The 14,182-nt window shown below is 43.6% G+C and overlaps 1 protein-coding gene across 7 annotated transcripts in view; it reads left to right on the forward strand.

The window, feature by feature from the left end:
* The window catches only part of LOC134356433 (transmembrane protein 241-like), a 219,683-nt gene that overhangs the window by 136,925 nt on the left and 68,576 nt on the right, over positions 1 to 14,182 (forward strand). For all 7 annotated transcript variants that reach the window (XM_063067382.1, XM_063067398.1, XM_063067390.1 and 4 more), the window contains one exon: positions 3,911 to 4,004. In XM_063067382.1, the coding sequence (XP_062923452.1) occupies positions 3,911 to 4,004 (94 nt within the window). The remainder of the gene's footprint in view (positions 1 to 3,910; positions 4,005 to 14,182) is intronic.

Raw genomic sequence — 14,182 nt, forward strand, 5'->3', positions numbered from 1 at the left:
TTACATCAATAGGAAATTGTGATCATGAATTTATAACATAATTTTCTTTTTCCTTGCTTCACTCTTTCCAAAGTAAAGCTCACCAAGTGATGTAGGAAGTACTGCAATGTCCAAAAATCATCTGGTGTGATGTTTTTAAATCTATTGCCTGAAAACCAGAATTGCCTTAGTTTTAGTTTAGTCGTGTACACCTGATAGAGGTGTATAAGATGATGAGAGGCATTGATCATGTGGATAGTCAGAGGCTTTTTCCCAGGGCTGAAATGGCTAACATGGGAGGGCACAGTTTTAAGGTGCTTGGAGTTAGGTACAGAGGAGATGTCAGGGGTAAGTTTTTTTTACACAGAGTGGTGAGTGTGTGGAATGGGCTGCCGGCAACGGTGGTGGAGGCGGATACGATAGGATCTTTTAAGAGATTGCTGGACAGGTATATGGGGCTTAGAAAAATAGAGGGCTATGGGTAACCCTAGATAATTTCTAAAGTAAGGACATGTTCAGCACAGCTTTGTGGGCCGAAGGACCTGTATTGTTCAAGGGCTCAAAGCTCAAATTTAATGTCAGAGAAATGTATACAATATATATCCTGAAATGCTTTCTCTTTGCAAAACATCCACGAAAACAGAGAATTGCCTCAAAGAATGAACAACAGTTAAACGTGAGAACCCCAAAGTCCCCTCCCCCAGCTCCCCCCCCCGCGTGTGAGCGGCAGCGAGGCAACGATCCCCCCTCCCCCCACCGGCAAAAAAACGTGCATCAGTACCATCACTGAGCCCAAGCGTGTACTAAGCAATAGCAAAGACACAGACCAAAGTTACCCCAAAGGCTTCACATTTCATCCAACAATCGACAAACTAAAGGTTCTCTCTCTCCCTGGCAAGGGCAAGGGAGGTTTCCTGCATTTTCGCAGCAAGTGGGAGACATAACAACAACCCGCTGGTTTACGATGTTAAAAGTCCGTTTCGTCACTTTTTTTGAGCTCTGTGTCTGAAGGTGGCAAAGACCTTGAGTCTTCAGGCCCAGAGCGAAAGATTTTCTGGCCTCCCCGACAACACGCGAGTCTCCTGCTGTGACACCGACCCTCGATCCGCCCATCTACAGAGCCCCGAAATCATAGGCTTCGGAACGCGATCGAAACTCTCAGGCCAAACCCTTGGCATGTTGAATAATGGCCAGTCGTGGAACCCCGAGAATGGGTCCCATTCCCACAAAGAACTGAAGCCTGCGTGTAACTCCAGGTCAGGGTCTTCAAAAGAATCCTGAAAGGGAAAAATAAAGATATTAAATGTAGAAATAGGGCTGCTTCCGAAGATGCAAGCAAAGGATCCACCGTTAGGCGCCATCATCCCTCCTAAGCGCCGCCTTCAGATTGTGCTGTAGGCTTTCTATGTTTCTGGGCTGCCACAGTTAGGGTTAGTGAGTTGTGTGCATACTATGTTGGCGCTGGAAGCACTGGAGACACACTTTTAAATGATTTATTTATTTAGAGATACAACACGGTAACAGGCCCTGCTAGCTGGACAAGCCCACTCTGCGTGATTATACCCATGTGATCAAGCCATGCACCTTTGGAATGTGGGAGGAAAACAGAGAGCTGGAAGAAACCCACACAGTTACAAGGAGAACGCACAAGCTCCTGACAGAGAGCAGTGGAATTGAACCCGAGTTGCTGGTGCAGTAACAGCATTACACTGACCCCTGTGCTACTGTGTGACCCTAGAGAGGAATGGAGAACGTGGCCATCAATCCTGCTGCCTGTCACATGTGAAGCAAATGCTGTAGCATGTGGGCCATTCCCCAGCACAATCCCCGCTGACCTGATTTGACATAAACAATGTATGTTTTGATGTACATGTGACAATTAAAGCTAATCTTTATAAAATTTTGATTTACATATTGAATAAGCAAGTTTTATTAATCTTGTTTTTCCCTGAAATCTTCTCGTTTGAAAAGCCAATGCTCCAGCATCTAGCTATACTGAAATCTGGGTTCTCAATCACAGCTTCGTTCAGCTTTCTGCCCAGTATTTCCCTGCAGAGTTAATGCTCCAGTCACCCAGCTTCCTGTCCAGGGCAGCTGCTGTTTACTTCATCCTCATCCTGCTGCTGCATTGCAGTCGTCCCGACAATTGTATATCCAAGGAGAGTAGAGTTCATCTACTTCAAGTCTGTAACGGTGGGCAGAGCAAATATCCTCTAACTCCACAAAACCATTTTCTCAACTTCTGTTCCATAGTCACACAATCCATTCATTAAGCAGAGGTATTCCCCTAAGGGCTGCTGCATGTATTGTGGTCTTTTGGAGAGCTGACTGCGTGCTGGCAACTGTGAGAACAAGCCAGCATAAGACAATGAGCAGAATTAGGCCATTCAGCCCACTGAGTCTGCTCTGCCATTCCATTATGACTGATGTATTATCCCTCAACCCCGTTCTCCTGCTTTCTCACCCTTTCCACTGGCCTTTGAATGCAGAGCAGAGGCTTACACCCTGGCCTGCCCTCTAATTTCCCCCACATCTTTGACCCTAAACAATAACCTAGCCCCTAGCTCCTTTCTCGGTCTCCAAAACCATGCCTATGAAACTAAAAAACCAAGTCTGAGCCACAACCTCAACGAATACTGCAGCTCAATGCCATCTTGTGTTGATTTTTACAGACAGCATGTGAGAAGTCTTTAGGCTCTAGAAAGGAGGATGAAGAGAAATAAATAAAAGTTTTTGAAAAGGTTTTTAAAGATGAAGAGGGGACGACACTCTGGAGAATAGATTCTGAAGAAGGGAGGAGAAGATGGCGGCGCACCTGTGTGTGCGCAGCCCTCCGGTGAAAAATGATATCGTATCTGTTAAATAGGGGCCGTGGACAATTCTGATTTGATGGAGAATGGATGTGAAAGCACAGAGGAACATCTGGAGAAATTTCTGAAACACCCATTTGCTGCTGTCGTTACTGTGCAGTCAGGAATCTTTCGGAGGGTAGGCCTCAAAATCCCCGGCCTTGCCTGCTTTTGGCAACTGAGAAGGAGGTCGAATCATTCGGACAGAGATGCTGCTCAGTACTCAGTGACGGAAAGCTGATCAGAGCTCGAAGTTTTCGGATGACTCAAGAGTCGGATTGTGGTCGGCATGGCAGGGAGAGTTTTTCTTCCTTCTCCCGTCTGCGTGAGATGTGTGAACTTTACTGTGCTCATAGACTTCATTATCAAGTTATGGTATTGTTGCACTGTTGTAACTATATGTTATAATATGTGGTTTTGTCAGTTTTTTCAGTCTTGGTCTGTCCTGTGTTTTGTGATATCACACCGGAGGAAATAATGTATCATTTCTTAATGCATGCATTACTAAATGACAATAAAAGAGGACTGTGTGTCTTCATAATCATTTTAGATGGAAGTTCTAAGCAAATGTACCTTTGGATAAGGGCATCTCCCAGGATGGTCAGCTTCTCTGGATACTTAAATGATAGTTTGACCCAATGTTTACCCCTGCACTCCCTCTGTAGCTGTTACACTTTACAGAACATTGGTCAGAATGAAGTGGATAAGGCCTATCGGAATCAAAGATGGTGATAATTATCTAAAGGCAATGTCAGTGCTGGGTAAAGTAAATGAGCATTTTATATTGGAATTTTACTCAGGAGAACAGTATTGATAAACTATTAGTTTAATAAATAACCAAGATAGAAGGAATACTGTCCTGTGATTAGGCTAGTGCTAAACGGGTAGGCCAGGAGGACCTGTCTGCATTGTATCTCTAAATTTAAAAAAAATTTCCTCAATATTTGATGAGAAATTGGAATAGTTAAATTTTGGTTGAGATCAGTTTTCTGAAGTTCTGTGTATGCCCCATAACCTATTCTTCATCCCTGTAAAAAGAAAGGATTTCTTTTCCAGTAAGTCATATCTTTTCCTTTTAACAGTGGCATTCTGGGAGTGTCTCTGCAAGTGGTCTCTGTGAAGTTGAAGAACTGTGTGTCCACAGTATGGTACAGTTCATGGATGCTGGTAACAAAGGTATGGAATCAGTGTTGATTAGCATGTTAATCAATGTTTGAATTTACTAGATATTAATGTGCTCAGACCTGATATCCCACAAATTTAACAGTCATTAATTCTAGCGTAATAATTCATCAGAAGCCATGCCACGGTCTTTCAAAGTAATCTTCTTTTCTTGAAATCACGCCATGGCAGCATTTCCTGTATTAGACAGGGATATCATCTGACCTGTTATACTTCTGAGGCAAATGGTGAAGTGACAGGAGCCTAGAGGAATATTACTTTGCAAAATAAATGCATGATTAAATACTGGAGCCGCAGGACCCACACCATCATGTTCAGGAATAGTTATTACCCTTCAGCCATCAGGTAGGACCATAAGACATAGAAGCAGAATTAGGCCATCTGGCCCATCGAGTCTGCTCCACCATTCAATCATGACTGATCCTTTTTTTTTTCTCGTCCTCAACCCCAGTTCCGGGCCTTCTCCCCGTAACCTTTGATGCCATGTACAATCAAGAACCTATCAATCTCTACCTTAAATATACCCACCAGTGTGGATAACTTCTCCAACCTCAAATGTGAACTGATTCCGCAATGTACAGACTCACTTTCAAGGACTTTTCATCTCATATTCTCAATATATATTGCTTATTTATTATTAATTATTCATTATTTTTCTCAGCTGGTAAAACCTGAGGTACGGGCATAGCCAAGCACGCTCATTTTTCAATTGCTAGAAACATTCAGACTATTCTGTTGGTGTTTAGTATTGTGGCTTTCTGAAGATTTACAAAGATATTACAGTGTAACTGTTGATGAAGTTTGTCTCGTATCCTGTCACGTCAGCCTGGAGTTCCGTTACTCGATAATATACACACATAATGAATGTGTTTACTCCTAATGACCATTTCATGTGTGTCCTTCTTCTCTTAACTGCTTGAGTGGTCTCAGTTTAAGTGGACTGCTTCCCAAGAAACACCTACAGTATTCACAGCCTGTAGTGTTGTTGGGCTACTTTGAATGTTGGCAATATCTTTTTTGGTTTCCCAGTGCCTGCCCATCTATTCAGATGTGCCGCACTCACAGTTCACTTACTGTCATGCCCAGAGCTAGCTCCAGGCCTGGCTGGCTATCCCCAGGCAGTGGCCATACCACTCTGTTCCATAGACATCTCTCCGTTTCTAAACCAAACATACCACTCTGTTCCATAGACATCTCTCCGTTTCTAAAGCAAACATATCACTCTGTTCCATAGACATCTCTCCGTTTCTAAAGCAAACATATCACTCTGTTCCATCAACGTCACTCCATTTCTAAAGCAAAAGAGTATTGCTTTTTATACCCACAGCCAGGTTTCAGTTTCAGCCACATATAGTACAGGCGCTGGCCAGAGCATCGCCCAATTTTTATTATTAGTATTTATTTTTCATTTTGTCTTTGTACAGTTTTGTTACCTTTTGTACATTCATTTTTAGTCTATACTTTTGAGTGCGGTTTTTCATTGATTCTGCTGTGTTTTTTGGATTTTCTGAGTATGCTCATAAATAAATGTACCTCAGGATTGTATATGGTGACATATATGTACTTTGATAATAAATTTACTTTAAACTTTGAGATTTAATTGTATTAAACCCTCACAATATTGCAATAAATGAAAATTTAATTATACTGGCCTGGTATGGAAGCAACCAATGCCCACGAAGGGAAAAGGCTGCAGAAAGTGCCGGATATGACCCAGTCCATCACAGAAAAAGGTATCCACCATTGAGCACGTCTGCACGGAGTGCTGTCGTAAGAAAAATTCGGGACAGTAGATTTAGGACGGAGATGAGGAGGAACTGCTTTTCCTAGCGAGGCAGTGGAGGCTACCTCAGTAAATATATTTAAGATGAGGTTGGATAGATTTTTGCATAGTAGGGGAAATAAAGGTTCTGAGGAGAAGGCAAGTCGGTGGAGATGAGTCCATGGCCAGTTCAGCCATGATCTTATTAAATGGTGGAGCAGTCTCGACGGGCCGGATGCCCTACTCCTGCTCCTATTTCTTATCTTTTTATGTTCTTACCTCATTTCTAAGTGGATATCCCTCTATTCTGAGGCTGTGCCCTTTGGTCCTAAACTGCTCCACTATAGGAAATATGCTCTCCACAACAGGTGAGAGTTCTTTAATGCTGAAGAATATTTGCTTAGTTATCACAAAAATGTGTTGAGCAATTAAGGTAATTTTTGGATAGATAAACAAGAAATTGAGAAGTATTTTTCTTTCGTCAGTCAATGTTGGTCAGGAGATGAGGCTGAGTACAGGGCTACGGTAGGAAACTTGGTCACATGGTGTAAGCAGAATTATCTGCAGCTTAATGTGAAAAAGACTAAGGAACTGGTGGTAGACCTGAGGAGATCTAAGGTACCGGTGACCCCTGTTTCCATCCGGGGGTCAGGGTGGATATGGTGGAGGATTACAAATACCTGGGGATACGAATTGACAATAAACTGGACTGGTCAAAGAACACTGAGGCTGTCTACAAGAAGGGTCAGAGCCGTCTCTATTTCCTGAGGAGACTGAGGTCCTTTAATATCTGCTGGACGATGCTGAGGATGTTCTACCAGTCTGTGGTAGCCAGTGCTATCATGTTTGCTGTTGTGTGCTGGGGCAGCAGGCTGAGGGTAGCAGACACCAACAGAATCAACAAACTCATTCGTAAGGCCAGTGATGTGGGGATGGAACTGGACTCTCTCATGGTGGTGTCTGAAAAGAGGATGCTCTCCAAGTTGCGTGCCATCTTGGACAATGTCTCCCATCCACTACATAATGTACTGGTTGGGCACAGGAGTACATTCAGCCAGAGGCTCATTCCACCGAGATGCAACACTGAGCGTCATAGGAAGTCATTCCTGTCTGTGACCATCAAACTTTACAACTCCTCCCTTGGAGGGTCAGACACCCTGAGCCAATAGGCTAGTCCTGGACTTATTTCATAATTTACTGGCATAATTTACATATTACTATTTAACTATTTATGGTTCTATTACTATTTATTATTTATGGTGCAACTGTAACGAAAACCAATTTCCCCTGGGATCAATAAAGTATGACTATTATGACTATGTTATGGGTCTGGAGCTCCCTGTCTGAGGTGGAAGCAAGAACCTGCACAGTTGAATGGCAACTTGATTTTCTGTAATCTACGGTGCTCTGAAATAATAACTGTGAACTGAGATTAGAGTGGGTTGTTATTTGACCAGCTCAGCAGTATGATGGAATAGTGTCCTGTATCATAATGTCTCTCAATTATACTAAAGCCCTCTGGTAGCAATTATTCCTAATCAATATTATTGTTAAAGGGCCTGAGGACACCTAGATAATCTAATTTTTAAATTCACAGCAGAAATCCAGTGTGCATGTTGACCTTCCAAAGTATAGAAAACTGCAGGCAGCATTCTCCAATCAAGCCATTGGTAAATGGCAGGATCGCTGCTGCTCTGTGCGTTGGCATGCTGATTGGTAAATGGCAGGATCGCTGCTGCTCTGTGTGCGTTGGCATACTGATTGGTAAATGGCAGGATCGCTGCTGCTCTGTGTGCGTTGGCATACTGATTGGTAAATGGCAGGATCGCTGCTGCTCTGTGTGCGTTGGCATGCTGATTGGTAAATGGCAGGATCGCTGCTGCTCTGTGTGCGTTGGCATACTGATTGGTAAATGGCAGGATCGCTGCTGCTCTGTGCGTTGGCATGCTGATTGGTAAATGGCAGGATCGCTGCTGCTCTGTGCGTTGGCATGCTGATTGGTAAATGGCAGGATCGCTCCTGCTCTGTGTGCGTTGGCATGCTGATTGGTAAATGGCAGGATCGCTGCTGCTCTGTGTGCGTTGGCATGCTGATTGGTAAATGGCAGGATCACTGCTGCTCTGTGTGCGTTGGCATGCTGATTGGTAAATGGCAGGATCGCTGCTGCTCTGTGTGCGTTGGCATGCTGATTGGTAAATGGCAGGATCGCTGCTGCTCCATGTGCGTTGGCATGCTGATTGGTAAATGGCAGGATCGCTGCTGCTCTGTGTGCGTTGGCATACTGATTGGTAAATGGCAGGATCGCTGCTGCTCTGTGCGTTGGCATGCTGATTGGTAAATGGCAGGATCGCTGCTGCTCTGTGTGCGTTGGCATGCTGATTGGTAAATGGCAGGATCGCTGCTGCTCTGTGCGTTGGCATGCTGATTGGTAAATGGCAGGATCGCTGCTGCTCTGTGTGCGTTGGCATGCTGATTGGTAAATGGCAGGATCGCTGCTGCTCCATGTGCGTTGGCATGCTGATTGGTAAACGGCAGGATCGCTGCTGCTCTGTGTGCGTTGGCATGCTGAGAACTCACTGGTTCTCTCCTGTGGTCTACAGACCTGTCAGTGCTTTAGACTCGTACTGATAATGGAACAGTGCCACTCTGAAAGCAGCTTTGGTTTTATATAATGTCTCTCTCAGAGACCATAGCACAAAGGAGCAAAATTAGGCCATTTAGCCCACCAAATCAACTCCACTTCAGGCAGACATATTGCTTTTGAATGCTGATATTGGGTTGAGAGGAAGGAAAATGCTGATGGTGAGTTGAGAGTAAGGAGAAACACAGCTTTAAGGAGCAAAATAAATCAAGCAGGTAATATTGTGGGCATGGCTATGTTGACAACACATGAGGGCTGCCCACAGTGTATCCTTAAATTAAAATCATAGAGTCATAGAATCCTATAGAGCACAGAAGCAGGCCCTTTGGCCCATCTAGTCCATACTGAACTGTTAATCTGCCTAGTCCCATCTACCGGCACCTGGACCATGGCTCTCCATACCCCTCTCATTCACGTACCTGTCCAAATTTCTCTTAAATGTTGAAATCAAATCTGCATCCACTAATTTCCCTGGCTGCTCTCACCACCCCCAAGTGAAGAAGATTCCCCTCAAATTTCCCTTAAATATTTCACCCATAACCATGGCCTCTTGTCCCAACCAACCTCAGTGGAAAAAGCCTGAAGATTTACAAGGATGTTACCAGGACCCGAGGAATACTGGCCTGGCCCTTCTCCGGCACCTCTCTGTATATGTATCCTTGATGGCAGGTAGGCTGGTGCCAATGATGCATTGGGTAGTTTTGGCGACCTTCCTGTCCACCACAGTGCAGTTTCCCTACCCCATTTAGCGATGCAGCTTGTTGGGATGCTCCCTACTGAGCATCTATGGAATGATGTGAGGATGGATGTGCAAAGTCCAGCTCTCTGCAGCCGGACGTCAATGTGGAATGAGCTCTGGAATAAAGAACAGTTTGTAAGCAAGCTAACATGAGCCGGGATGTGGACTACAAGTCCAAACAGCAGCCGGGATGTGGACTACAAGTCCAAACAGCAGCCGGGATGTGGACTACAAGTCCAAACAGCAGCCGGGATGTGGACTACAAGTTGCAGCTGGAAATAGAAAAAACGTGTCAGAAGGAAAATATCAAGATAATTATGGGGGATTTTAATATGAAAGTGGATTGGGAAAGTCAGGAAGGTAATGGATCTCAGGAGAGGGAGTCTGTAGAATGCCTACAGGATGGCTTTTTGGAGCAGCTTGTCCAGAAGCCCACCAGGGGACCGGCTGTTTTGAATTGGTGCTGTGTAACGAACCTGAGGTGATTAGGGAGCTGGAGGTAGTGATCATAATATGATTGAGTTCAGTTTCAAATTTGAAAAGGAGAAGCTGGTATCAGGTGTATCGATATTTCAGTGGAACAGGGGAAATTACAGTGGTATGAGAGAGGAACTGGCCAAGTCGATTGGAAAAGTAAGCTAAATGGAGGGACGGCAGAGCAGAATTGGATGAAATTCCGACAAGAAATAAGGAAAATGCGGGAAAAATATATTCCAAGAAAAAAGAAAATCATGAATGGAAAAATGGCATAAATGTGGCTAACGAGAGAGGTTAAGGCAAAAATAAAAGCAAAAGAAATGGCGTACAAGGAAGCAAAAATTAGTGGGAAAAATGAGGACTGGAAGACTTTTAAAAACTTACAGAAGGAAACTAAGAAAGTCATGAGGAAAGAAAAGATGAATTATGAAAGGAAGTTGGCAATTAACATAAAAAAGGATACTAAGAGTTTTTTAAAATATATAAAGAGTAAAAGAGTGACAAGGGTAGATACGGGACCGATTGAAAGTGATGCTGGAGAAATTATAATGGATAACAAAGAGAGGGCGGAGGAACTGAATGAGTATTTTGCATCAGTCTTCACAGTGGAAGACATGAGCAATATACCTGATAGCCAGAGGTATCAGGGAATAGAATTAGGTACAGTCAAGATTACTAGAGAGGAAGTGCTTGGGAAGCTAAGTGGACTAGGAATAGATAAGTCTCCCAGTCCGGATGAGGTGCACCCAAGGCTTCTGAAGGAGGTGGCTTTGGAGATTGTGGAAGCATTGGAAATGATCTTCCAGGAATCAATAGACTCTGGCATGGTTCCGGAGGACTGGAAGGTCACAAATGTAATTCCGCTATTTAAGAAAGGAAGGAGGCAGCAAAAAGAAAATTACAGACCTATTAGTCTGGCATCGGTAGTTGGAAAGATATTGGAGTCAATCCTCAAGGATGAGGTTATGAAATACCTCAAGGTGCATGACAAGATAGGCGAAGCCAGCATGGTTTCATGAAGGGAAGATTCTGCCTCACCAACCTATTGGAATTTTTTGAGGTAATCTTGAATAAGATTGACAAGGGAGAGGCTGTGGCTGTTGTGTATTTGGATTTTCAAAAGGCCTTTGATAAGGTGCCGCATATGAGGCTGCTTAATAAGATGAGAGCCCATGGAATTATAGGAAAGATATTGAAATAGGTGGAGCATTGGCTGATAGGCAGAAAGCAAAGGATGGGAATAAAGGGATCCTATTCTGATTGGTTGCCGGTTACTAGTGGTGTTCCACAGAGGTCTGTGTTGGGGCCGCTTCTTTTTACGATGTATAGCGATGATTTGGATTATGGATTAAATGGTTTTGTGGCTAAGTTTGCGGATGACACCAAGATAGGTGGAGGAGCAGGAAATGTTGAAGAAACGGAAAGGTTGCAGGGAGACTTAGTCAGTTTAAGAGAGTGGGCAAAGAAATGGCAGATGAGATACAACGTTGACAAATGTACAGTTGTACATTTTGGAAGAAGAAATAATCAGGCAGATTATTATTTAGATGGGGAGAAAATTCAAAAATCGGAAGTTCAGAGGGACTTAGGGGTCCTCGTGCAGGATACCCTAAAGGATAACCACCAAGTTGGATCGGCGGTAAGGAAAGCGAATGCTATGTTGGCATTCATTTCAAGAGGAATAGTGTTTAAGAGTAAAGAGGTGTTGATGAGGCTCTATGGGGCATTAGTGAGACCTCATTTGGAATACTGTGTGCAGTTTTGGGCCCCCTATCTTAGAAAGGATGTACTGATGTTGGAGAGAGTTCAGAGAAGATTTACGAGGATGATTCCTGGAATGCAGGGGCTAACATATGAGGAGTGTTTGTCAGCTCTTGGACTGTATTCATTAGAGTATAGAAGAATGAGAGGGGATCTCATAGAAACATTTCGAATGTTGAAAGGGTTGGACAGGGTAGATGTGGAAAGATTGTTTCCCTTGGTGAGTGAGTCCAGGACAAGAGGCCATAGTATTTGAATTAGAGGGTACCCAGTTAAGACAGAAATGAGGAGAAATTTTTTTAGCTAGAGGGTCGTGGATTTGTGGAATTCATTGCCACATACAGCTGTGGAGGCCCGATCATTGAGGGTGTTTAAGGAGGAGATTGTCAGGTATCTAATTAGTCAGGGTATCAAGGGATATGGGGAAAAAAACGGAAATTGGAACTAGATGGGTGAATAGTTTAGCTCGTGGGGGAGCTGCAGAGCAGACTCGATGGGCCGAGTGGCCTACTTCTGCTCCTTTGTCTTATGAATTTGTGATGAGGGATCTCTCTTATCGTCACCAGTCTGTGGGTTGGTGTGTTGGTACATGAAGTGATCACTGCAGAATCCTTGTGAAGGCAAAGGTCTGTCTATACATTGAAGACTCCTTCCCACCAGCTTGATCAGCGTATCCACCATGCCCATTAGGCTTGCCAGTTTAAAACAGGATCCATAAAATGCTGTGTCTCAACAGTAGCAGTTGAAGTGTGTGTGCTATCACATCTTTTAAGTCATGCCCCAAGATAAGAGTCAAGTTCAAGTTTATTGTCATCTGGCTGTACATATATACAACCAAACAAAACAATGTTCCTCCAGACCAAGGTGCATCCACACAACATACATCACACACAGCACGTAAAACAAAATATTACCATCAGTAAGTTAATTCAAAAATATACGTACTTTGCAGAACAGGTAAGCAGTAAACAACTGTCATAGTGACAAGACCTCGGCGGTGGCAAGGTATTCAAAGGTCAAACAGAATCCATGTGCCTCAGCAAGTATGTTTTAAATGTTGTTCATGTGTTTGCCTCTACAGCTACTTCTGGCAACGTGTTCCACATACAATTTTGAAATTTTGATATAATGCAGCACAAAAAAACCAATAAGATAAAGAACACGATAATATACAAAAGCACCACACACACACACACACACACACACACACACACGAGTGATTGTATGTCCATAAAGTGACACTCGGCACAAAAGCGTCTGTACGCAAGATAAAAGACCATAAGATATAGGAGCAGAATTAGGCCATGTGGCCCATCGAGTCTGCTTCACTGTTTTATCATGGCTGATCCATTTTTCCTCTCAGCCCCAATCTCCTGCCTTTCATCCATATCTTTGGATGCCCTGACCGATCGAGAATCTCTCAACCTCTGCCTTAAATATACATAAAGACTTGGCCTCCACAACCGCCTGTGGCAAAGAACTCCACAGATTCACCACTCTCTGGCTAAAAAAAATTCCTCTTCATCTCTGTTCTAAAAGGACACCCCTCTATTCTGAGGCTGTGTCCCCTGATCTTAGACTCTCCCATCATAGGACACATCCTGCCCACATCCACTCTATCAAGGCTTTTCCCCATCCAATACATTTCAATTAGGTCACCCCTCATTCTTCTGATTCAGAATCAGAATCAGGTTTATTATCACTGGCATGTGTAGTGATTCCAGTGAATCCAGGCCCAGAGCCATTGAACACTTTTCATATGACAAGCTGTTCAATCCTGGAATCATTTTCCTGAACCTCCTTTAAACCCTCTTCAGTTTCAGCACATCCTCTCTAAGATAAAGAGTACAAAACTGCTTACGATACTCCATGTGAGGCTTCACCAGTGCTTTATAAAGTCTCAACGTTACATCCTTGCTTTTATATTCTAGCCTCCTGAAATGAATGCTGCCATCACATTTGCTTTCTTCACCACAGACTCAACCTGCAAATTAGCCTTCAGGGAATCCTGCACGAGGACTCCCGAGTCCCTTTGTGCCTCAGATTTTTGTATTTTCTCTCCAGTGAGAAAATAGTCAACTCTTTTATTTGTTCTACCAGAGTGCATGACCATAAACTTCCCAACACTGTATACTATCTGCCACTTCTTTGCCCATTCTCATAATCTGTCTAAGTCCTTCTGTAGCCTCTCCATTTCCAAAAAAACTACCTGCCCCTCCAGCCATTTTTGTATCATCTTCAAACTTTGCAACAAAGCCATCCGTTTCATCATCTAAATCATTGATGTGTAACGTGAAATAATTGGTCCCAAAACTGATCCCTATAAAATACCTTGAGTTACCATTCAATAGATTTCAATTAGATCACCCATCATTCTTCTGATTCCATTGAATACAGGCCCAGAGCCATCAAATGCTCTTCATCTGACAAGCCGTTTAGTCCTGGAATCACTTTCATGAACCTCCTTTAAACCCTCTCCAGTTTCAATGGACAATAGACAATAGGTGCAGGAGTAGGCCATTCAGCCCTTCGAGCCAGCATCACCATTCACTGTGATCATGGCTGATCATGCACAATCAGTATCCCATTCCTGCCTTCTCCCCATATTCCTTGACTCCACTATCTTTAAGAGCTCTATCTAACTCTTTCTTGAAAATATCCAGACAATTGGCCTCCACTGCCTTCTGAGGCAGAGCATTCCACAGATCCACAACTCTCTGGGTGAAAAAGTTTTTCCTCAACTCCGTTCTAAATGGCCTAGCCCTTATTCTTAAACTGTGGCCTCAGGTTCT

Source organism: Mobula hypostoma, chromosome 1 (assembly GCF_963921235.1).
Source record: "Mobula hypostoma chromosome 1, sMobHyp1.1, whole genome shotgun sequence".
Classification (NCBI taxonomy): Eukaryota; Metazoa; Chordata; class Chondrichthyes; order Myliobatiformes; family Myliobatidae; genus Mobula; species Mobula hypostoma.